Raw genomic sequence first — 24,473 nt, 5'->3', positions numbered from 1 at the left:
TAGTCCTACTACAGAGAGAGAAATCTTGAAGGGTTGCATGCAGTGTTTTGAAAATCTGGGGTCATCTTATTTGGGTGGTTTTGTTGTAGCGAGCCTTGTGATTTGTGGGCTGGTGTTTTTCAGCGCATACGGAAAGTATTCATACCCCTTGACTTTTTCAACATTTTGTTACGTTACAGCCTTATATAGTTTTCCTCATCAATCTACACACAATACCCCATTATGACAAAGCGAAAACAAGTTTGTAGAAATGTTTGCAAATTTATTCAAAATTAAAAAAATACCTTATTTACATAAGTATTCAGACCCTTTGCTATGAGACTCGAAATTGAGCTCAGGTGCATCCTGTTTTCATTGATCATCTTTGAGATGTTTCTACAACTTGGAGTCCACCTGTGGTAAATTAAATTGATTGGACCTGATTTGGAAAGGCACACACCTGTCTATATAAGGTCCCACAGTTGTCAGCGCATGTCAAAGGAAAAACCAAGCCATGAGTTCGAAGGAATTGTCCGTAGAGCTCCGTGACAGGATTGTGTCAAGGCATAGATCTGGGGAAGGGTACCAAAATACCAAAACAATTCTGCAGCATTGAAGGTCCCCAAGAACACAGTGGCATCCTTAAATGGAACCACCAAGACTCTTCCTAGAGCTGGCTGCCCAGCCAAACTGAGCAATCGGTGTAGAAGGGCCTTGGTCAGGGAGGTGATCAAGACCCCGATGGTCACTCAGATGGCACTCCAGAGTTCCTCTGTGGAGATGAGAGAATCTTCCAGAAGGACAACCACCTCAGCAGCACTCCACCAATCAGGCCTCTATGGTAGAGTGGCCAGACGGACGCCACTCCTCAGTAAAAGGCAGATGACAGTGTGCTTAGAGTTTGCCAAAAGGCACCTAAAGGACTCTCCGACCATGAGAAACATTATTCTCTGGTCTGATGAAACCAAGATTGAGCTCTTTGGCCTGAATACCAAGCGTCATGCCTGGAAGAAACCTGGCACCATCCCTACGGTGAAGTATGGTGGTGGCAGATCCATGCTGTGAGGATGTTTTTTAGCGGCAGGGACTGAGAGACTAGTCAGGATCGAGGGAAAGATGAACGGAGAAAAGTACAGAGAGATCTTGATGAAAAGTTGCTCCTGAGCCCGGACTTGAACCCGATTGAACATCTTTGGAGAGACTTAAAATACTTGTGCAGAAACGCTTCCCATCCAACCTGACAGAGCTTGAGAGGATCTGCAGAGTAGAATGGGAGAAACTCCCAAAATACAGGTGTGCCAAGATTGTAGCCTCATACACAAAAAGACTCGAGGCTGTATGATAATAAATGTAAATGTGATATTTCAGTTTTTGCTTAGTCATTGTGGCATTGTGTGTAGATTGATGAGAGAAAAAAACATTGAATCAATTTTAGAATAAGGCTGTAACGTAACAAAATATGAAAAAAGTCAAGGGATCTGAATACTTTCCGAAGGCACTGTATATATATACACACACACACACACACACACACACACACACACACACACGTCATCCACACACACCAGCTCAGGGGGACAATGGCTGCCGTTTACATGCAAATTTAGAAAGATCTTAAATGACAGTCAAAGGCCCTTCATGCATTCATCTTAAGATAGCTAGGACAACCACGTATCAGAATCGTAATATGTACAGTCGGTGCTAGTAGGAAAAGACAGACTTATTTAAGATACTCTTTGAAGAGGTGTCGTTTTAGACGTTTTTCGGAATATGGACAGGGACTCTGCTGTCCTAGCATTGAGAAAGCTGGTTCCACCATTGTGGTGCCAGTCATCTAACCATCGTTCATGAGCTCATCATCACATCTGAGCTGATGATTCACAGTGTGTATCAGACCTACTGTGGCTTTGTCGCAACAATAACATTTTTGGACACAAAAACATTTTTGGACACAAGTCATAATCTCTAAAGCACACAACACAAGGCTGTCTCTCTGTCTGGGGGTTTCTTCAGTTGCTCGCATATCGCCAGAGGAGTCTCTCTTCTCTCTCTTCTCCTCACTCGGTTGGGGAAGAAATGTCTCTTCCATCTTATCAGTCGCTGCGTCCTTGCCCTCCCTCCCTCAAAAGGAAGTGGCTTCCAAGGCTTTCTCTTGTAATTATTTTCGGAGGCATAGTTTGTTGTCTGCCATAAGAAAGCAGGCAGAGATTAGTTGTCTTATTCAGTTTGAGATTGATTTGTTTAGAAGTCGACCTGTGTTGCCTGGGTCTCGTTGACATTAGAGTGTTCGTTTTTTTGCATAGGAATACAGGGAGGATATAGGGAGGATAGGAAATATTTGAGTAATTGATTTGGCTCTGGTTGTGGGGAATGTTGGCTCAGTGTCATTAAGTCCACTTTTGGAGTCTCATCATAAAATGCCTTCATTTTGATGATTAGAAGCCCTGGGACCCAACAGACAATGGTTGGGACAGACTAAGGCATTTTTTGAAATGTCAGTAATCAAGCGTGGCAATTTTCTGCAAGGCTTTCTTCTTACAGCCAGTTAATTCAGCAAGGTAGAATCGTAAGCATGACAGTTGGATGAAGAACAGATCTAAAGAGATGCCTTACGTGAAACCAAAACATATTGATTGGTTACTGCTTGTTTGTGTTGTGTGAAGTTGAACACATTCTCAGAGCTAAGTTGAGATGAACTCACCAACCCTGAACTGTCCACCCCAAGATGTGAAAGAGTCAAGAGGTCAGGAGGGCTGTTTTTATTCGGATTATTCATTAGGGTCTGACTCATTTTGTCTATTTTCAACCGATTCTAGTTACAGCTTGTCAGATGTTATTTGTTATTATACACACCCTCTCTCTCTTCCCTCTTCTCTCGCTCTCACTCTTTTGAAACAGACCCTGACTGATAAACACGAATAGAACCCAGGAAGAGTGCTAATGGGGATCCTAATATAATAGTAAAATGTGTAGACCATAATAGATCATGTTTAAATGCACTAGGACAGGAAAAAATCCACCCTAAAATATTGCATGTTAAGAAGTACTGCATGTGAAAGCACGATTACACTGCACTTTCAGGTCATGAGGCAACGAGTGTTTAGAGAGGAATTAAATGCAATCAGGCTTGTCCATTAGCTATGGGAAAACCTCAGAATGGGCCACCCATGTTAAGGAAAATAGAGTGGGTGCAAAGCAATCTGCAGACAGATCCCAGAGATTGCCAAAAAGCAGCAGAAGTACGACTCAGTCCGACTCCAATGCCAAAGGTTTGCAAACGTATTTTTCTTCTCTTTTGTGCTAGTAGACCCAGTCAAATAGTTGACATGATTATTTTCATGAAATCATAAATTGTTTTCTTGGTTATAGCAATTGTCCATTGATTTCGTAGTTGTAGTTGATAGTTATGGTGGATCAAATTATAGCTAAATGGTGCAACCTGATGAGGATAAATAAACTGGAGCAGAAATGTAAGGATTTTAATAAATACTAAATCTGATTGAAAATTCATCTGGTTTCAATTTAGCAGTGACTCCAGCCTTCTCGAAGCAATGAATATAGAATACTGTGTCTGGAAACAAAGGGGGGGGGGGGGGGGTTATTTCATCTGAATCCCTAACGCCCTATGGTGGCAGAGGCTGTACTGTATTGCTCGTGTGGATTGCCACGGTAACAGAAAGCACAGGAGTATAGGGGAACAGAGCTTCCCCTGTCTGGTACCTCGTCAAATTTCCCCGGCTCACTCTGACTTGTACAGACATGGTGGCAGCGTTTGGGTGGGGAGTGTTCAGGTATGCGCTCAGACACACATCTGTCTGCCTGTTAGCATTCACCAGACTCTGAGAATAATGAGTCTCAAAAAGAGACTCTCCTTCAAGAAAACCTGGTATTTCAACACTGTAAGTAAACTTCTGAGAACTTTGTAGGACAGTTTCACTCTTTTGTCTGGTGGTGGTGAAGGACTCAGCTGCTTTAGTCATTACGTTCCACAGTTATGATTTGGGAGAGAGGAACTGTGAAGGTTGTGAAGGCATTTCTCTCTCTGGCTCTACTTGGTGTGATCGACAGAGTTCATCTCTCTTAACACGGTTCTAGGGACACGAGCATGCCTAAACAAGTCAAGAAGTGTGATGTGATTTGAATGTGTGGTGTTTAGGACAAAGCCTCATCAGTGTTGGAAATGTATGCATAGCTTGTGCCCACCATACTGTATGTTAATACTTACATTGGAAAAGTAGTTTTTTCTTCTCTCTTAACCTGATTGTGCTTGTACGTTGTCGCACCTGATATGTTCTTTACATCCCCCATGGCTGTCTTGCTCTTCACTTTATCTTTATATCTTCTTTGTCATGCTTCATTGGATTGCACTATCCGATATTGCCTACATTCCTTTTGAGAAACCCCTGTATAATCTGTGCCCCCTGGAGCTCTCTACCAGCACCTAGGCTATATGAAAACCTCATAACTTCAGTAAATTACACTTTAACAGTGTCTTTTCCAAATAGTGGATTAGGACCCGCTGGTGATCGATCACTAAAGCCCGGATTGTAGCTAGAAACATAGCTTTGTCTATTTTGTAAGCCCTTTGTTGGCTACTAATGATATTATGGTCAAGGCTTGTCCTGCCTAGTGCCACCCATGGATAGAGCTTGTCTGCGGGGTGTCACTGGAGGTGTGAACAGAGGAAGAGAGCAGAGCAGTTGAGACAACAGAAGTGGCCAGCCATCACTTGATCTCTTCACAGGACTGCATTGCTGTGGAAGCAATAACGAGCTGGAAAACACACTGAGGCGTATGTGTGGTCTCAGTAACCCCTGTAGGCTGCTACACACACACTCACACACAGACACACACACACACACACACACTCCGTTTCATTAATCAACAGAGCAGTAACAACTTTAATAGGTGTGGCAAGAACTTTAGCCTTCATGATGTTAAAGGCAACGTGACTTGTCACGTGATCTGATGTTTTCATTCATCAGAAATACTTCTCATATGACACATAGTAATTTAGAAGGGCAGGTATTAGGTTGGCTAACATCCGCAGTGTGTCATGATGAGATTTCCTGGGACATGCTCTCCTATGAGTCGTCATGAATGAAAGATTGGTTGGGAAGGGAGTTCATTATCCTAGAGAACAGAATATGGCTGACATCTCAACTCTTTGAACACCAATCTCAAACTACTACTAGGTCTGTACAGGCTACTACTCTGGTGACTCCCCTGTATCATTTCATGGTTTCAGCAGGGACTTTTTACGAGTTCAAACATGTCAAGACGTATGTCATAGATGATGACTGTCTAGTTTAGAATGAAACATGGTTACTGGAGACTACTGTGTATTTAAGGGTGGTGGTTTAAGTGCTGGAGTCGTTTTGAGCGGGTGCTCTCTACATTTTCTTCCTCTATTTTCTATTGACCTCTTCATCTTCTCTCTCTTTGACTCCTGACTATATGTGGTCTAGCCACCACAGAAGAGGCCCAGGCTGTATGTGTCACGTCTTCTCCCAGCTGTGACCAATAGTAGATCCACAAAGAAAGGATATCTTATTATGCACTCCTTTAACTTAAAACATTGCTAATTAGGCCTATGCATAGAAATCTTTTTTATTAATTTCAAATCAAATTTCATTGGTCACATACACATGGTTTGCAGATGTTATTGCGAGTGTATAGAAATGCTTATGTTGTGTTTATATTATGTTGATGACAACTTTCAAATCTCTTCAATTTCAACTTTCAAGTCTCTAGATCTGATTTATATTCCACAATATTGTTGAAATCCATTGAAATCCAAAATCAGGGCTTGAATTATCTCAAGCATTAGCCTTGCTGGAAGTGCCCTGTCTAGACATATATCCCAGCACATTCACAGTTTGAAGTGGCTTCTCGAATGCTCGTCGGGCATCAGTCTCTCTTTCTTAATGAATCCTCCAACACACTGATTTAAAGAGTGTTCTTGGAAAGAATGATGCTCCACTCATTTCCTTTGCGGCATGTGAAAATATTGTCATTTTTTTTGCTCTAAATCTTTATTTTCTGTCTAAACTGATAACAGGTATATCTGGCTTTCTGACATTCTCCTTCCAGCAATGTCTTCTCATTCTGTCTGCCATGTGAATATATAAAATCAAGTCAGGCATTGGTTGTGTGAGAGCATCACGCTAATAAACATGCCAGTGAAATACCAACATTTTGGTGAAATGCAATTGTTGAGTCTTTCCAAAGACGCTTGTTGGAATGACTCTTCACTCTGTGACCTATAGCCTTGTATAGACTTTTATAGCCCACTCAGCCCCTGAATTAGCATGACAAAAGTGGCCCATTACTGCAAGCAACGGCCGCTTAAGTGGCTCCTCATAATGACTTCTGATCTGATCACGACACCAGCGAAAGGGATTGTGCTACTTCTTGGTCTTTGTGTCTGTGTGTGTGAAAGAGAGTGTGTGTGTGTGTTTGTCTGTGTGTGTGTCTCTCGTTCTTTCTCTGAGCATGTTCTTGTGTGTTCAAGACGTGTGAGTCGTAGGTGGTGAATGTGTGTGGTGAGGGGCGGGCCACGATCTTGAGGTGTGAACAGCTGTGTGTGTGGAGAGGCCCTTGGTCCACCCACATCCCTACATTAATGGCCCCTGATTAGAAAACAGGGGCCCTCCCCTTGCAGTAACACACACACACTGGTGGGATGTCTGGAGAGACACTGTTTCTCAGGCTCCAGTCGTTCCTTGCCTCAGAGCAGGATGAGGACATGAGGGCAGCTTCTCACTCATGTCTCTCTTTGTTCTCTTTCAGTCGACTGCTTCCTCAGATGCTGGTGAGTACATTTATCTTTTCATTACACCCATTACACCCACCCATACACCCACCCATTTAGCTACTTTATCCGTGATATCAAAACACAGCAAAGAGATTTGTTGCATGCAGCTGTATGTACTAGCTGTAACTAACTGACCAAATTAGTTTTAAGTTGAGTTCAACTAAGTTCCTAAACAAGCCCCAGACCAAATGGGGCATTTTGTCCCGCCATACACTCTTACATAAAAGGGTTCCAAAAAGGGTTCTGCGGCTCTTAGTTCCAGGTAGAACTCTTTTGGGTTCCATGTGGAAAGGGTTCTACATGGAACCCAAAAGGGTTCTACCTGTGACCAAAAGGGTTCTACCTGGAACTAAGAGTGGTTATCCTATGGGGACAGCCAAAGAACCCATTTTTTGTTCTAGATAGCACCTTTTTTTCTAAGAGTGTAGACCCTTTTGTAGAACAATTATGGTCACTTTTGTGTGCATTTGTTTTGAATGCGACTTTCTCGGTTTCCAGTTTCTTTTTTATTACACTTTCCACCACACGCAATTTGGAAGTTATTGAATAAAACAGGCACACAGAATATGATGTCAACCTATTTATTTCCAACTTTAACAAAAGGCGCTTGTGCAGGGGTTTTAGGGTTTGGGCTTTGGTGTTTGCTGTCTGTTCCCCATTTCACAGACATTTAATCATGTTTGCTGAAGGCCACGGTTAATGGAGCTTCGGCGTTGCCGCTGCTTACCGCATTTACTGAGGTTTTGGTTCAGACACCCTATGCTATTTACCCTGAAAACCATCTCATTAACAAAGCAACACAGGCCCCATATTTTCTCTCTGCTGGCAAACACAATATTCCCAACATCCGAATCTAATACAGCTAACTCCAAACCAAATATCTTGTCAACTCGAAACCAAATATAATGTCACCAAGGTCAATTGGCAGAGTTGAAATAAAAATATAAACAAATGTCTGGGACAAATTGATTGTCTCGATAGAAAATGTAATATGACTCTTGCGTCTTTGAATGGGAGATGTAATGGTCTGTGAAATCAGCTTGTTTTATGCCTTTAAAACTCTATTGGCACATGTGCTGATTCAGCTGGATGAATTGGCTAACAAAGGCATGAGATGCTATAGTTAGACTGCATGCTGTGGCATTACTCACAGCATTGTAAAGTAGTCAGTCACGAACAGTCATGATTTGGTGTCCAAGGTGTCATGTAATATTTGCAATAGCATTAAGAAACTTTGCTTGATAAACCTCAATTGAAACTACATCTGTTTGTAATTCCTCCTGTGCTTCTGCATGCTTATCATTGATTAGATACCTTGGTGCTGGAGGCTATGGATTAATCTTAGATTATTCTCAGTGTAGTGTTTTCATAAAACTCCCAACAGAGGCTATTCAAATTCCTCAATTTTGTTAACCTTGGCAGATCGTGAACACTTGTCTTGTCTGACATTGACCATTCAAGGGCATTTTGGTAACATACCCTGCTGTCTTCCATTTGTGTTTTTGCTATTGTGCTTTCTCTGATTGGTGGGATTTACAGCCATGAAATTGCCATCTGGTGCCATGATAGCGAGTACTAACTGTGAGTCCTTAGAAGTACTTGTTTAAATCGGCCTAGTTGTCTAGATTCCACAGCTCCGAAGCTATTCCCTTCTTTTGGGTGTTTGTAAAAATCTAGAGTAATAGCCTTGTCTCCCATCTTTTAGAGTATAGTGATCATGTCCCCCCGTGTGTGTCCCTGAATTACCTCTCTCTGCTGTAGAAGATGGTGGCAGGGTGCAATATAATGGTGGTGGGTTGCAGCACTATAAGGGCTGTTGTTGTCAGAGCAGTCACTGTCACTAACCCCTTTTCCCCTAACCAATCAATCAATCAATCAATCAATCAAATGTATTTATGAAGCTCTTTTAGATCAGTAGATGTCACAAAGTGCTTATACAGAAACCCAGCCTAAAACCCCAAACAGCAAGCAATGCAGATGTGGAAGCGTGGTGGCTAGGAATAACTCCATAGAAAGGCAGGATCCTAGGAAGAAACCTAGAGAGGAACCAGGTTCAGAGGGGTGGCCAGTCCCAAGTGTCACACAGTTCCGTTGAACAGGTCAGGGTTCCATAGCCGCAGGCTGAACAGCAGAAACTGGATCAGCAGCACAACCAGGTGGACTGGGGATGGGGACAGCCAAGAGTCATCAGGCAGGTCCTAGGTCTCAGGTCCTCCGGGAGGGGAAGGAGAGAGATGGGAGAATTACAGGGAGTATACTAAAGATCACACAGAACACCAGATAAGACCGGAGAATTATACCAGATAGGACAAACTGACCATAGCTCTCCCGCACATAGACTATTGCAGCATAGATACTGGGGGGGGGGGGGGGAATCCCCAGAGAGAGCCAACCAGGCAGGATATAACCCCACCCACTTTGCCAAGACGTGACGCACCCCTCCTAGGGACGGCATGGGAGAGCACTAGCAAGCCAATGACTCAGCCCCTGTAATAGAATCAGAGGCAGAGAATCCCAGTGGAGAGAGAGAGAGGAGCCGGCCAGGCAGAGACAGCAAGGGTGTTTCGTCACTCCAGTGCCTTGCCGTTCACCTTAGCAGTAAAGACCTAAAGATTGCATCACTCAAATGGATTGACAGACCATTCCATAAAAATTGAGCTCTATAGGAGAAGGCCCTTCCTCCAGCTGTTTGCTTAGATATTCTAGGAACAATAAGGAGGCCTACGTCTTGTGACCGTAGCGTACGTGTAAGTATGTACGGCAGGACCAAATCAGAGACATAGGCAGTAGCAAGTCCATGTAATACTTTGTAGGTTGAAATCAGGAAGCCAGAGGCTAGCACTGTAGTAATATGATTGAATTTTCTGCTTCAAGACAAGATTCTAGCAGCTGTATTTAGCACTAGCTGAAGTTCATTTAGTGCTATATCCAGATAGCCGGAGAGTAGAGCATTGCAGTAGTCTAATCTTGAAGTGACAAAAGCAGCAGATCTCTTTGTTTCTTGGGACCTAGAACTAGCATCTCTGTTTTGTCCGTGTTTAATAGCAACACATTTACCGCTATCCACTTCCTTATGTCTGAAACAGGCTTCCAGGATAGGCTATTTTGGGGCTTCACCGTGTTTCATTAAAATGTACAGCTAGCTGTGTGCCATCTGCATAGAAGTTTACATTGTGTTTCTGAATGACCAAGAGGTAGCATATATAGTGAAAACAATAGTGGTCCTAAAACAGAACCTTGAGGAATACCGAAACTTACATTTACCACCTTTACGAGTTTGGTCTCAGTACTATGATGGGCTCTAAAACCAGACTAGAGTTTTTTGTATACATTATTCGTCTTCAGCAAGGCAGTGAGTTGCCAAGCAACAGCTTTTTTTTTAAAAGAGAGGAATGGGAAATTTGATATAGGCCAATTTAGTTTTTTAAATGTTCCGGGTCAAGGTTTCGCTTTTTCAGGAGAGGATTTATTATTGCCTCTTTTAGTGTGTTTGGTACACATCCTAACCACTTTTTCTACCCCTTTTCTCTCTCTCCAGACTATGGTGGTGGTGTGCAGCTCCAGGGCTGCTGCAGCCAGAGCAGTCTGAACAGCAACAGCAGTCTGCCCGGCGCCAGCAGCCACAAGAGGCTGTCAGAGCGCCGGGTGGCCAGCTGGGCCGCCTGCTTCGAGCGCCTGCTCCAGGACCCCATTGGCGTCTGCTACTTCTCAGTACGTACAGTAAAGAACACATTTTAGTTCACTGGGAGTTTTAGTTTAGTTATATGATCTGAAATTCAATGAAATGAACAGTTAATTATCTCTCTCATTCTCAATTTGTTAGATGAAATCAATACTCGTCTACCTCAGACGTCCAAACGTGTTCTGTGGGATAGAATTAGCAGTACGCTTTACAGCTAATCAACAACTGGGAAATTGAGTTTTAGTTTGCATGTTATGAAATGTTACAGTTAACTCTCCCATTCTCCATTCTGTTGGATTAAATCAATACGAAGCTAATTAGACATGAAAACATTATCTTCTGTGGAATAGAAGCCATAGTTAACTATATAGCCAATCAACACGACCAGAACATTTACCAGGCTTATTGCAGGTGTGATAAAGCTGTGGCTTGTGTCTCCGCAGGAATTCCTCAAAAAGGAATTCAGTGAGGAGAATATCTTGTTCTGGCAGGCCTGTGAATACTTCAGTCAGGTACCTGCAACGGACAAAAAGCAGGTAAGCTTATTCCCCTTACTCAACACCAAGACCAAACTATACTCTCCTATCTAGTCCAGTTCAGAAGTCCATATACGTTTTAGATGTCGTGGACTGGATAGAAATAGCCCTCCATTGTGAGGGTTGATCATGGCTTAATGTTAAAAACCATTCCCCTTTATGTAATTGGGTTATGTCATGGTTGGGTGTGTTTATAAAACCTCTTCCTCTCCTCCCCAGCTATCCCAGAGGGCGGGGGAGATCTACAACAGCTTCCTGTCCAGTAAGGCCACCACACCGGTCAACATCGACAGTCAGGCCCAACTGGCCGATGATGTCCTCACCTCCCCATGTCCAAACATGTTCAAGGCTCAGCAGTTACAGGTGAGGGGACCAACTGCCTACTATATGTTATGTTATACCCTAACCTTAACCCCTAACCCAAGCCTAAAATAGCCCTTTTCCTTGAGTGGACCAGCAAAATGTTCCCACTTGTCTGAATTTTCCTTGTTTTACGGTCCCCACAAAGATAGTAAAACCAAAAACACACACACACACACACAGCTAGGTGCAGCACAGTGTCAACTGCAGGGCTGCGCTGCTGGAACATTGTTATGATTCAGTGCTATGTGTGAATGTTCTTTTACTGTTTTACTCCAGTACAAAATGTTTTATGCTCAGTGTCGTTTTTTTCAACCATCTGCCTGTTTCCAAAAGGGCTATTGTGCTTCAGGGCCAAACACAAACTAGCATACAACGCCCCCCCCCACACACACACATACACACTCTCAAGCCTTTACAATGTTGTTTTAGGTCTGTACAATGTTACAAACGTGATCGAATCATAGCTGTTATGACATATGTCATAACACCTGTCATAACACCTGTCATAACCATTTGTGACCCTTCACGAGACAAGATCATTTTCTCTCTCTATTTGTTTCTGTAGATCTTCAACCTGATGAAGTTTGACAGCTACTCCAGGTTCCTCAAGTCTGGCCTGTACCAGGAGTGCATGCTGGCTGAGGTGGAGGGACGACCATTACCCGACCCTTACCAGATCCCCTGTAGCCCCGCTCCCTCCAAGCACAGTGCCAGCTCCGGCCACTCCACACCGAATAAGGTACCCACCTTGTACCATAGTAACCATAACAGCCAAAAGAGTATCTGCTATTGTCTTAGTAACCACCTTTGGTGATTGTGTAACTTGCCTGTGAGATGCACATTTTGTGTTGTAGCCAGGATAGGTGTTTGTTAGTCTTCAAAACATCAGGGTCGTATTCACAAGGTACCAAACGGAAGAAAACGGACCAAAACAGGGAGGCACTACATGAACTTGTCCAATAAGAAACTCTTTTTCCATTGGAAACCGTTTTCCGCTGCTAGATATTTTCCATGGCAAACGGTTTTCTACGGTATGCACTAATGTATCGACCCAGGTGTTACACAGGTTGTTTGAACTGGTTGTTTTGTTGTGCAATAGGAGGCCAGGAATCAGAAGTCAGGGAGGTCACTGAACGAGGACCCCGGAGACGAGCACGATGAGCATAAGAAACGGGGCATCTTCTTCTCTTGGTCCCGGAACCGGAGCTTCGGGAAGGGACCCAAGAAAAAGGACATTGGAGAAATGAACATTGGTGAGCAACTCTCAGTCATAGAATAAGTCACAAGGAGTTAATCCTATGTATTCAATTCAAATACCTTTTCCCCCTGTGAGGGAACCTCTTGTGTAGGATTTCAATATTGACATAAAGCTTTCTGTCATGCATTATGGTGGTAGTTCTTTGGTCGGGCAATACACAGCACTGCATTGTGTGCTTTACATTTATTATTGACAGGCAGGAAGTTAAGTGATGTTGGTAATAAACTGTTCCTTCTCCCTTAATGTGACCTGACCTGACCTCAGCTCCCATTCCTCACTTATCTAAAGCTCTCCACCCTTGTCAGTGACCGCAAACATATACATTCCTCCTGTGGCCCTTCCATACGATACCTGATGATGAACAATATTTCAAGTTTAGAAGTCAGTGAGTTTTATGTGTGTGTGATGATGCATGGATATTAATTGTGGAATGAGTTGTATCCTAACTGTGCCCTCCCTGTCCTTCCTCTGTTGGGTAGATTCCTGGGGCAGCAACGGTCGGAGGGAATCACAGGGTTCCTTGTCCTCGGGTGCTAGTCTGGAGCTGGCCACTTCCTGTTCAACGGGCAAGACCGAGGTAAGATCCTGCTGCAAGGCCAGGCCAGGTCACCATGGCAACACGGAACCAAGATAGTTCTGTAGTAGAAGCATCTGTTAAACAGATCCTGACTCTGTTAGTTTTGTGGCATGTTTGCAGAAATTCTGCTTGACAAGGGATTTGGGTATACCGTTGTCTGGATGGTTACAGGTGTTATACTGTATGCTACATGAGTTGAAGGGGATTCATTTCAAGGTTCAGGCATTCAATTTTGTTTTTATTATTCCACAGGGAAATTTGGTTTGCAGGCAGGGCGAACATCAAACACTACATACAAATCATAGAGACACTGTTGTGGTTGCAGTTTTATCTCTTGGTATTTTCTCTTGCTTCCGTTGAGTTCTATCATCTCCGACTATGGTTTGTCATGGTATTCCCGTGCAGGGGGACAATCGTCACTCGGTGCCGGTGTGGGAGAGAGTAAGGGAGTGCTCCAAGATCTGCAGCATGACCCTGCCGGACGGCTCGTGTTCCTCTGTGACTCTGCGGCCGGGGGCCACCATTAGGGAGGTTCTCCGGGACCTCTGTCAGAGCCTCCGCATCAACATGGCTGCCGTAGACCTCTTCCTGGTGGGAGGAGAGAAGGTGAGTCAAACTCACCATGGTTCCCAGCACAGTTAGTGTTTCCAAACTGTGCATCTCAATGTGGATGTAGAGCAGGGCTTCTGAAACTTTTTCAGCCTGGGACCCAAATGAGAAATTCTGTGTTTTTCCTGGGACCCAAGCTTAGGAAAATATGCAACTATACATAAATATCGGTACATTTCATTGCCCTTATGCCTAAAACAAATGCAATATAGACAAAAACAAATAATGAAATTAAATATCCATGTCAATATATATTCATGTTTATTTTCCCCCATTAAAAACACTCTAACATATCTGTCTAGGTTGGAACTGTTGCTGTTAAAATACAATAAATCATTTAAATTCTGAACTGGAATAAGCTGATTGATCACATCACACAGATGAATAACAGAACACACACACAGGCTTTTTGATAGTGCAACCCTAAGTAACAGTACAGATGAAAAATGATCAGGCCTACTGTACATCTTACTGTAGAAATTATTGTTGAAAGAAAGTCTATGTTGGAACTGTTGCTGTTAAAATACAGTACATATTTTTTATTCTGAACTGGAATAAACTGATTGATCACGTCACACAGATGTAGACCAGAAAACACACACGTACACACAGTCCTAATGAGAGGTGTGTGGCTGGTTGAAGTTTTCAACAAGCATGTCTTTTCTGGGCTCTGTTTTTGACAGTACAACACTGAGGTCATGCTCAGCCTTGAAACTGTTTCTGTACTTGTTTTTTTAAGTATGTCAGAGTTGAGAAACCTGACTCGCATAGGTATGTGGTGCCAAACTGGACCAGAACATCTACTGCTCTCTCAGTCAGTCAGTTGAACGCTTCCTGCTGTAGATGAACAACCCAGAAATGTGTGTTTGCCTCAAAAGGCATCTTGCTTCAATCAGTTTATTCCAGTTAAGAATACAAATTATTATTGTATTTTAACAGCAACAGATCCAGCCTAGACTTGTTTTCAACAATCATTTCTACAGTAAAATGTACAGTAGACCTGATAATTTTTCATCTTCATCTGTAGTTTCTTAGGGTCGCACTATCAGTAGCTTGCTTTGGCAAATGTTAGCTATTAGCTGTGTAACGTTACAAGGCAATGGGATTGTTTGAAAGAGAAACTCACATCTACTATTATGAGAGTTAGTTAGTACTCCCTTATTTCTGCTCATCATCACCTGTTATAAAATGACAACAATGCCTTGCTAATTGACTTACTCTTCCACGTTGAAGCACTGTTTCCTGAAGCATTCTGCCCAGTTCTGAAAGAACTCCCTGGGTTTACCGTCATGTTGTGCCTGGATGTTTGGTCAGGACGTGTCGTTTTATTAATTTGTTTGTTATGAGAGACTCATTACTACGCACTTGCACACACAAAACACATTGTGGGGACTCCTTGTTATAAGTTTGTATGAAAGAGAGAGAAACTCATCGCTGTATTTGCGTTTCATGACGATTGAGCTCAGTCAGAACTTGTGGCTAGCATGTGTCCATTTCATGACAGAAGTGAGTGATGGCGAGTGGGAATAACAAGTCAGTGACTTGAATGACAGCGCTGCAGCGTGTGGGTCACTGAGTGATCATCAAGAAACTGCAGAAACTGCAGAAAAAGATCCGGTAAACTTGCGCAGCTGGCAAACTGAGCAGAGACCGCTGTTAAGCAGAGAGCGCACTGAACAGAGAGCGCAGATGCACTTGGCCAAATCAATTCCAGTAATTAATGAAATAATTATAAATTTACTCTGACACGTCGCAACCCACCATTAACAGCTGGATCGCGACCCATACTTTAAGAAAGGCTGATTTAGAGTGAAATAATGCAGATTCATTGATGTATTAAGTGGCTAGTTCCATTTAATACATAATGTGACTTACATGATTGTAAGTCACTTTGGATAAAAGCGTCTGCTTAATGGCATACATTATTGTTTTAGTAAGGCATCGCTTCATGTCTTTGTAAGTAGGTTTTCATGTTGTTTTTAATTATTTTTAGCCTTTGGTGCTGGACCAAGACTGCATGACCCTCAGCGCCCGGGACCTCAGAATGGAAAAGCGCACCCTATTCAGGTAAAATATGCATCTCTACCTCCCTATATCTTTATGTCTCCATATCTCTCTCTATTTCTCTCTCTTTCCCCCCTTTTTATTCAACAATGTGAACTTTAAAATAACTCTTTGCACCTGCATTCTTCCCAGTAGAATCTGAGGAAAATCATATGATCGTGTTACAGAAAGTATCTGCATATTTATTTTCCCTCTATTTTTAGGTTGGACCTGGTACCCATTAATCGCTCCGTGGGCTTGAAGGCCAAACCCACCAAACCCGTCACCGAAGTCCTGCGTCCCGTCGTGGCGAAATACGGCCTCCACCTCAAGGATCTGGTGGCCAAAATAGTATGTCGGTGACTTGCTGGGTTGCCTCAATCTTTTCTGTTTGCAGCTGTGTATCCAACCAATCTTCTGTAGAGCATGTAAAAGATGACAATGTCACTGGGTGGAGTCTCATTGGCTTGGAAGAGGGGAGGAACCGCATCCTCTTCAAATGTTGCTGGGTAGTTGGCTCATTCTGACTCAACCGGCCTCTGAAGATACAAAGAGAGAGGGCTACAATTATGAATGACGATACTCCTAAAACATGCAGGGTGAAGGGGAGTAGAAATACTCCCTTCTCTTCCAAACCCTTGCCAGTTAGTTGGTTTATTTTCATCCTGTGGTGGTTTTCCAAGCATTACCCTACTATTACACACAGTGGCGGTTCTAGCTTGTATGGCTCCCTGGTCGAACCCCCACCCCCCCTCCCCCGCCAGAAAGCCCCAACACCATTCTGCACTAACTGTAATTTTTGTTCAGACATGTGGAAATACACAAATAATCATAACATTTCAAACTATATAAATATATACAAAAATAAGACTCATAAATATCATAAAGAAGTAACAAAGACACATAGAAACAAATTTGTGTTGACACAAACCAGAAAAAAACGCAACAATATGTCTGAAACTAAATATTCACAGTATTATGAATGAATTGTGGTTTATTTGGTAGCATTTCGTAGTGTGACTGATTTTACTAATTGCATTAGCACTGTACAGAGTTAGAGGTGCGCTATTTGATAGATTCCCCCGCTCCCCCTACCTAGAGCTCCAGTGGGAAGACCTGAGGTCAGCCTACCCCCGCCCCACTCCCCATCTCATACTTCTGAGTGGGAGAACTTCCCAGGCAGTAGCCTGCCTAGCTCACAAACTAGAATCAGGGCGCCCACTCCGACAAGGTTAACAGTCCCACAAGGTGACATGATATCATTGACGAGACGTGCAAATGAGCGATAGAAAATCGATCGCGCAAATATCACCATTCCCAAAAAATTGTGTGGACGCCCCGTGCCGTCCCAGGCGGCTGCCCATGTCGCCTATACCTAAATTTGCTACTGATTACACAGTAAGCTGAAAGCCACATTCTAAATGGCGTGAAGGCATCCATATCTTACATGGTTAATGATAGTACACAGAAGTTGTGACGATACGCTAAAGTAGCAACTTGTCTGTCTGACATGTCAATATGGCATCATGGTCATGTGAAGAAATCGATGGAAACATGCTAATAGGCTAAAATGCTTGCAAAGTAACATGCTAAAACACAGGAACGTCGTGCACCTAGTATGTGAGGATGGCTGGGGGGTAGTCCGGATGTGGGCAGCTTTTTCCTGCAATCTAGAGCCATAATCATTATGCTTAATTCTATGCCAAAAATATCTAGATTTTTCTGCATAGCTAAGCATACCTCTTCAGCTGTCTCTATCATCCTGACTGGTGGTTGTTTTTTTAAAGAAACGAAATATGCTTCTCTGCTCAAATCTGGGTAAAAGATAGAAAGGAATGTGAGTACATTTAGTTATTGCTTGCTTTTCTAAAGTCTACCAACCTTGCCAGCAGGCATGCCAGCTAAGATAGACAAGCTAGATACTCTAACTTGATTGATAGCCTGAAATGGCTTCTTGGTAGCTAGTTATGAGGTTGGGAGATTGTGAACCTATTTGGGCAAGCTAAAGTCAACTCCATAAATTTGCAAAGTGGCTAGTAGTATTACAGAGAAAAAAACAACAAAAATATACACTATATGACTAAACGTATGTAGACATTTAATTTCATTGGCATTAATATGGAGTTGGTCCCCCTTTTGCTGTTATAACAGCCTCCACTCTTCTGGGAAGACTTTCCACTAGATGTTGGAACATTGCTGCCAGGACTTGCTTCTATTTAGCCACAAGAGCATTAGTGAGGTTGGGCACTGATGTTGGGGGATTAGGCCTGGCTCGCAGTGGCCGTTCCAATTTATCCCAAAGGTGTTCGACGAGGTTGAGGTCAGGGCTCTGTGCAAGCCTGTCAAGTTCTTCCACACCAATTTCGACAAACCATTTCTCTATGGACCTCACTTTGTGTTATGGGGGCATTGTCATGCTGAAACAGGAAAGGGCCTTCCACAAACTGTTGCCACAAAGTTGAAAGCACAGAATCGTCTAGAATGTCATTGTATGCTGTAGAGTCAAGATTTCCCTTCACTGGAACTAAGGGGCCTAGCCCAAACCATGAAAAACAGCCCCATACTATTATTCCAGCTTTAAAGTTGGCAATATGCATTGGGGCAGGTAGCATTCTCCTGGCATCCGCCAAACCCAGATAAGTCCGTTGGACTGCCAGATGGTGAAGCGTGATTCATCACTTCAGAGAACACGTTTCCACTGCTCCAGAGTCCAATGGCGGCAAGCTTTACACCACTTCAGCTGACGCTTGGCATTGCGCATGGTGATCTTAGGATTGTTTGCTGCTGGTCGGCCATGGAAACCCATTTCATGAAGCTCCTGACGATCAGTTATTGTGCTGACGTTGCTTCCAGAGGCAGTTTGGAACTCGGTAGTGAGTGTTGCAATAGAGGACAGACGATTTTTACTCGCTACGCGGTTCAGCACCCGACTGTCCAGTTCTGTGGCCACCGCTTCGCAGCTGAGCCGTTGTCGCTCCTTCCCAATAACAGCCTTTACAATTGACCAGGGCAGCTCTAGCAGGGCATCAATTTGACGAACTGACTTGTTGGAAAGGTGGCGCCCTATGACGGTGCCTCGTTGAAAGTCACTGAGCTCTTCAGTAAGGCCATGCTACTACCAATTTTTGTCTATGGAGATTGCATGGCAGTGTGCTCGATTTTATACACCTGTCAGCAATGGGTGTGGCTGAATTAGCCGAATCTACTAATTTGAACGGGTGTCCACATACTTTTGTATATATAGTGTATATAAACAGGACAAATCTGAGGGGCCATGTGCCCCCCTATGAGCATGACGACTGCTAAAAGTTTGTGTTATGTTTTGACAGAGTGGAGAAACGGAGCCCCTAGACCTGGGGGCGCCCATATCCAGTCTGGACGGCCTGCGTGTGGTATTGGAGAGGGCAGACCCTGTTGCCTCAGGGAAAGGTAAGACAGTCCATCACACCGAACACCAAAACATGCCCTGCAACGCAGATGAGAAACAGATAATGAAGTAAGCCAACATTCCATCTCAGAGATAACGCCTACAGTGACCTAGCCTGATCCCAGATCTGTTTGTCTTGCCAAGTCCTATGCTCATTGATTTGGCATGACGAACAAACAAACATTAGTTGGCTATACAGCACAAACACTCAAACCCCCAAGCAGCCACCAAGATAGTGGCTTGAGAGATCCAATCCAATTCCTCCAATGTTGGACTGGCACTTCATCCTGTCTGTTTCCAGGAATTCAAACAGCTCTTGTAATCAATGTCCTGTTTTGTCCCCACTGACTTCCAGTGATAAACAAAGATATCAGAGTGATGGAGGCAGGGGCGAAAATCTGATATCAAGTTTGGAGGGGACAATTACATGAAATTTTCTCAAGAGCAATTCCTGAGGGGGACACCAAAAGTAGTGCTGTAACACATAGCCTACATTGTAATATGGTAAATGTATATTGAGGAACCAAAGAAATAAGGTGTTTGCCGTACTCCTAACTACCGGTACCCAAAACTACACAACTAATCACAACAGCAATACCATTGCCTTTAACAAATCTTAGTTCAGTCACCAGTTTAAGTTGAGAGTGGGGGTATCCATGGCATTTTCCAATTATGTTCCTATTTTACAAGTAAAAAAAATTGAGAACCTTTCATAATGTTGCCAAACAAAGACTCAACAAACTTACCTGAGACTCCCTGTCTCTGCCAGTCTGTCTCTGCATATCTGTCCCCAACTCTGCTGTCTGTGTGCCATCTGTTGCCTGCTCTGCCTAACGACATCATTGTGAAACATTTCCATTAGAATTTAATTTCTTTCTTATGAACATTTTATCAACTAGTCTTTGAGATATTAGGCTACTAGGGTTCTTACTATGCGTTTTGGTGTATTGAAAAATACTCTGATGTCCGTCTTTTATTTTTCTGCCATTTTTCTACCTGGCTGGCTGGCTGGCTACACACACACACACAGTGTGTAGGTTATTTACAGTAGGAGATGGGCTTCTATCATCTTCATTCATTCTATTTGGGCTTCGATCTAAAAGGTAGCTAGCAAATGTGAAACGGATTAAAATGACAAGAGTTGACAGCTGTATGAGTTCACCATTTACACAACATATGCTGCAACCTTTTGTAATTTTAATAGTTTGTTTCATATTGGCTGGCTTCCAACAATAGCTGAATTTGCAAAGCTAGCGAGCACCAATTCAGTTTTAGTGGTGTTTGCTATAATCTTTGCTACCCGGGTTAAATAAAGGTGAAATAAAATAAATAAAAGTTCCCTTGCGACAATTTAGCTTTTGCAACGAGACCATTAAATATATTTAAGACAATGGTAGAAGAGTGTAGTTCTGTTCAGTTTGGACTTCAGTTTATCGCTAACCTTATCACAGGGACTTTGAAGCACTAACTTACATCATCTGCGTGCTGATCTTGGAATACATTGACGATAGCAAAGATTCCATCTTTGACGACGCCACAAATGGAATAGGTACTAGCTAGCTTAATAGTTAATATTTGCGCGCTAGCTCTGCATATTCAGCTAGTGTGCGTGATTGACTGGATGAACCTCATGGCAGTTACGTGCAAACTAAGGAACTGGCAGTGGATCAAACCATTGTGAGGCAAAGGGCGGGGGGTCGCAATCTTTTGAAACTTAAAAACGCGCTATTAAGTGTCTATAATCAGCACAATTGCTTTCATTGCGTATTATTAATATTATTTAAATTACATAGTTATGTTTCAGTGATATATTGGGGGGACAAATCATATTTTTCCCAGGATGGGGGGGTCGTCCCCCCCGGGATTTCCGCCCCTGGATGGAGGACATGTGGGATGATTCATTGGCTCCTATTTATCTCACTGTTGTTTTTTTCTCTCTATAGACTCTAAGTCCAAGTCAGGCTCCTTGAAAGCACATCCGCCATCATTGACCACCAAGAGTCTTTCTGCAACAGTAAGGAGACCACCATCATCCTCCTCCTTTTATCCCGGTTTTCACTTTCTCAAGTATCCTTGAATTTCTAAATGTGCTGTAACTCCCCTGCTATGCTGCTTCTTAACAATTTAATGTCACATAATAATTGCTCAAGTGCTCTACTCTACTTTGTTCCTTGCTCTTTGTCATGTTGTTTCTTCCTTAAATGCTGGCTGTAGCTGACTTGAACACTGGCTGACCTCCCACTTTATAGTTCAGCCTCCAGGTCACCTTTGTAGTTGCGATCCGACCTTGTCTCCTAGGGATATTACATTCATCTGATTTACTAAGCATAAAAGAAGCGTAAAAAGAAACAACAAGCATCAAAGAAACCACACGCTCGTGTTTTATGGTTGTTTTTTGTGTTTCCTATAGTTAATAACAGGGGCACAGGTGCGAACACTTAAGTCAATCTGCCCAGGATGTGTTGTAGTGGTGTTAGTACAGGGCATGCACAACCTCCTCCCTCACCCCCTTAATGGAGTGCGTTGTTATTGTTGCGTCTGCAGGGAGATGACAGGTCGTCAGGAAAGGCAAGCGGACCAGATCCGTCGCTCCCTGCGGAAAAGAAAAAGCCGAAAAAGATTAATATAGATGAAGCTGAAGGTAAATCCCCCTCTCTTTCTAACGTTCTGTTGCTTCTCTGAGCTTTGCTTCGCCGCGTCACTAACACCAGCTGTAAAAGAAGCCTTCAACCTTCATGGTTATCTATCAGTGCAGCTTGGGACTGTGTACTGTGCACGTTAAATGATCTAATCCCCTTTTTATTTAACCTATTTTCTTGTTCTTTGCGAGGGTTTTAGATAGGGTTGCAAAATGATGGTAACTTTCCTTTCTGGAAAACATTTTTTGGGAAAGTTACCGGAATTTTGCAACCATATTATTATATATATATTTTTTCCCTTCTTTTTTTTTATACCCCTTTTTTCTCCCCAATTTCGTGGTGTCCAATTGGTAATTACAGTCTTGTCTCATCGCTGCAACTCCCTTACGGATTTGGGAGAGGCAAAGGTCGAGAGCCGTGCATCCTCCAAAACACAACCCAACCAAGCCGCACTGCTTCTTGACACAATGCCCACTTAACCCAGAAGCCAGCCGCACCAATGTGTCGGAGGAAACACGTACACCTGACGACCATGTCAGCGTGCACTGCGCCTGGCCCGCCACAGGAGTCGCTAGTGCGCGATGGGACAAGGACATCCCTGCCGGCCAAACCCTCCCCTAACCCGGACGACGCTGGGCCAATTGTGCTCCGCCCCATGGTTACAACCCTAGTTTTAGGAATATGAAGTAACTCTACTGCTTTCTCTCTCTTTAGAATTCTTTGAGCTCCTGAGCCGGGCGCAGAGCAACCGGAGAAATGACCAGAGAGGCCTCCTGAACAAAGACGACCTGGAGTTACCTGACTTCCTGCGGTTAACCTCCGGCTCCCCCTCCACTGCCTCCCTAGACATGGCCTGCTCCACCCCCACCTCCGTCAAACAAGGCCAGGGACCTGGCAGGGAGAACGGGGTTGGCGGTGCCCCCGCCCGCGGCCCCCTCAACGCCAGCCTGCGCTCTGAGAGCCTGGACTCCTCCCTCAGCAGCACCAACGGACACTCCCAGTCTGCTGCGGGACGCCGGGCGCTACTGCCCCCACCCTGCCGCCCCGTCCCCCCCTTCAGCGCCGCCCTCTCACCCATCCCTCGCCCCTCGGAGTCTAGAGGCCCGGCCCTCAGGACGCTGGAGGAAGACACCCACGCTGACCTGACCCTGGTGGGCGAGGGAGACATCACCAGCCCCAACAGCACCTTGTTGACCCCTGCGCTGCTGTCCCATGAGGGCAGCCTGCCCGAGGGCAACTTCATCCCTCCTTCGCCCTGCGCTCACTCCTTCCATGATGGTGGTGGGAATGGCCAGTCAAGCTCAGGTATTTCCACAGTGTGACTATGCATAAGTGTGTTGGTGTGTGTGTGTGTGTGTGTGTTTGTGTGTGTGTGAGAGAGACAGATAGTCCTTTTATACTGACTTCAATGCACTTTATTTACAACTGAAAATGTATTCTCTCTCAGTAGTACCCCAGTCATTTTTACTCCTTTGAATATTTTCTAATGAACATAGATAGCATTGTTTATGTGGTCACTTTCAATAGTAAGTTCAGCTCAATTGTAAATAGTGATGTATATATTTGAAATTAATGACATTTATATTCACACACCACTGAACTGATGGGTTTTACAACTTAACTGAGACTTGAGGTGATAGTAAACCTTAGAAAGGTTCATATTGTTGTACCACAGAGGTTATATGAGGATGCAGGTGAATACAAACTTGTTTCATAATGCCTACATACTGTAATGCTGTAATACTCAACGTGACAGTTGTCATTACAATACATGAAAATAGACATACTATAATTTGACAGCAACCAACTGTAGTGAGCTACAATTACCATGCAAGTGTGAATTGTTTGTTTGATTGATTGATTCAAATAGAGAACCTGGAATAGATTTCAATGAGTCACAGCCTTTCATGTCAATAAAATGCTCAATGCCGGCATTATGAATGTATAATTGGAGTAAGGTCCTAAACCCAGTACATAGCTACAGACAAGATAAAACATGTTTTTTAAAAAAGATGATCATGATTGTTCTTACCTGCCTGTACTTTTTTAATCGAAAAGCTGTATTTACTTCCATCCCATCCTCTACTGCAATGCAATTCAACAATTTTGCTCAGACTTTTTTCTGGTAATACATAGAAGGAAAACTGAACCAGTTTCTTCACAAGATGTTGATAATTATAGAGTCCTTGATGAAAAAACAGTAATGATAGAGGTCCTTTTGAAATGAACGGTATCGTTGTTGAATTGCGTGTCACACTGTCTGGAATTATCCTCTCTCTCTGTAGATGCCTGTTGTAGATGATCATGACAATTAATTCTGTATCTGTGCTTGATTAGATCTAATAAATGTTAGACCTGGAATCACATCATCTGTCTTTTTACACGTTTGTGATCTCAAATTCAGTTACCACCATGCCTCTTCTCCAACTTCCCCTAACACTACATACACCTCTTTCCTTTATTTTGTCTTCCACCTCCTCCCTGACCTGTGCTTGCATGGTAGCTACTTTGTCTATGTGCTTCTGGGAAGCTTGTGGCATCTG

At 43.4% G+C, this 24,473-nt stretch overlaps 1 protein-coding gene across 3 annotated transcripts in view; it reads left to right on the top strand.

The window, feature by feature from the left end:
* LOC115194197 (regulator of G-protein signaling 12) overlaps window positions 1-24,473 on the top strand; it is a 69,193-nt gene that overhangs the window by 28,808 nt on the left and 15,912 nt on the right. For all 3 annotated transcript variants that reach the window (XM_029753663.1, XM_029753664.1, XM_029753665.1), the window contains exons 4-17: window positions 6,772-6,793; window positions 10,335-10,507; window positions 10,922-11,014; window positions 11,234-11,377; window positions 11,943-12,116; window positions 12,477-12,630; window positions 13,115-13,212; window positions 13,618-13,818; window positions 15,815-15,888; window positions 16,089-16,215; window positions 19,194-19,293; window positions 21,235-21,305; window positions 21,836-21,932; window positions 22,645-23,235. In XM_029753663.1, coding sequence (XP_029609523.1) covers window positions 6,772-6,793; window positions 10,335-10,507; window positions 10,922-11,014; window positions 11,234-11,377; window positions 11,943-12,116; window positions 12,477-12,630; window positions 13,115-13,212; window positions 13,618-13,818; window positions 15,815-15,888; window positions 16,089-16,215; window positions 19,194-19,293; window positions 21,235-21,305; window positions 21,836-21,932; window positions 22,645-23,235 — 2,119 coding nt within the window. The remainder of the gene's footprint in view (window positions 1-6,771; window positions 6,794-10,334; window positions 10,508-10,921; window positions 11,015-11,233; window positions 11,378-11,942; window positions 12,117-12,476; window positions 12,631-13,114; window positions 13,213-13,617; window positions 13,819-15,814; window positions 15,889-16,088; window positions 16,216-19,193; window positions 19,294-21,234; window positions 21,306-21,835; window positions 21,933-22,644; window positions 23,236-24,473) is intronic.

This window comes from Salmo trutta, chromosome 5, assembly GCF_901001165.1.
Source record: "Salmo trutta chromosome 5, fSalTru1.1, whole genome shotgun sequence".
NCBI lineage: Eukaryota > Metazoa > Chordata > Actinopteri > Salmoniformes > Salmonidae > Salmo > Salmo trutta.
Note: the sequence above shows the minus strand (reverse complement) of the source record. Positions and strands in the feature narration are given on the sequence as shown.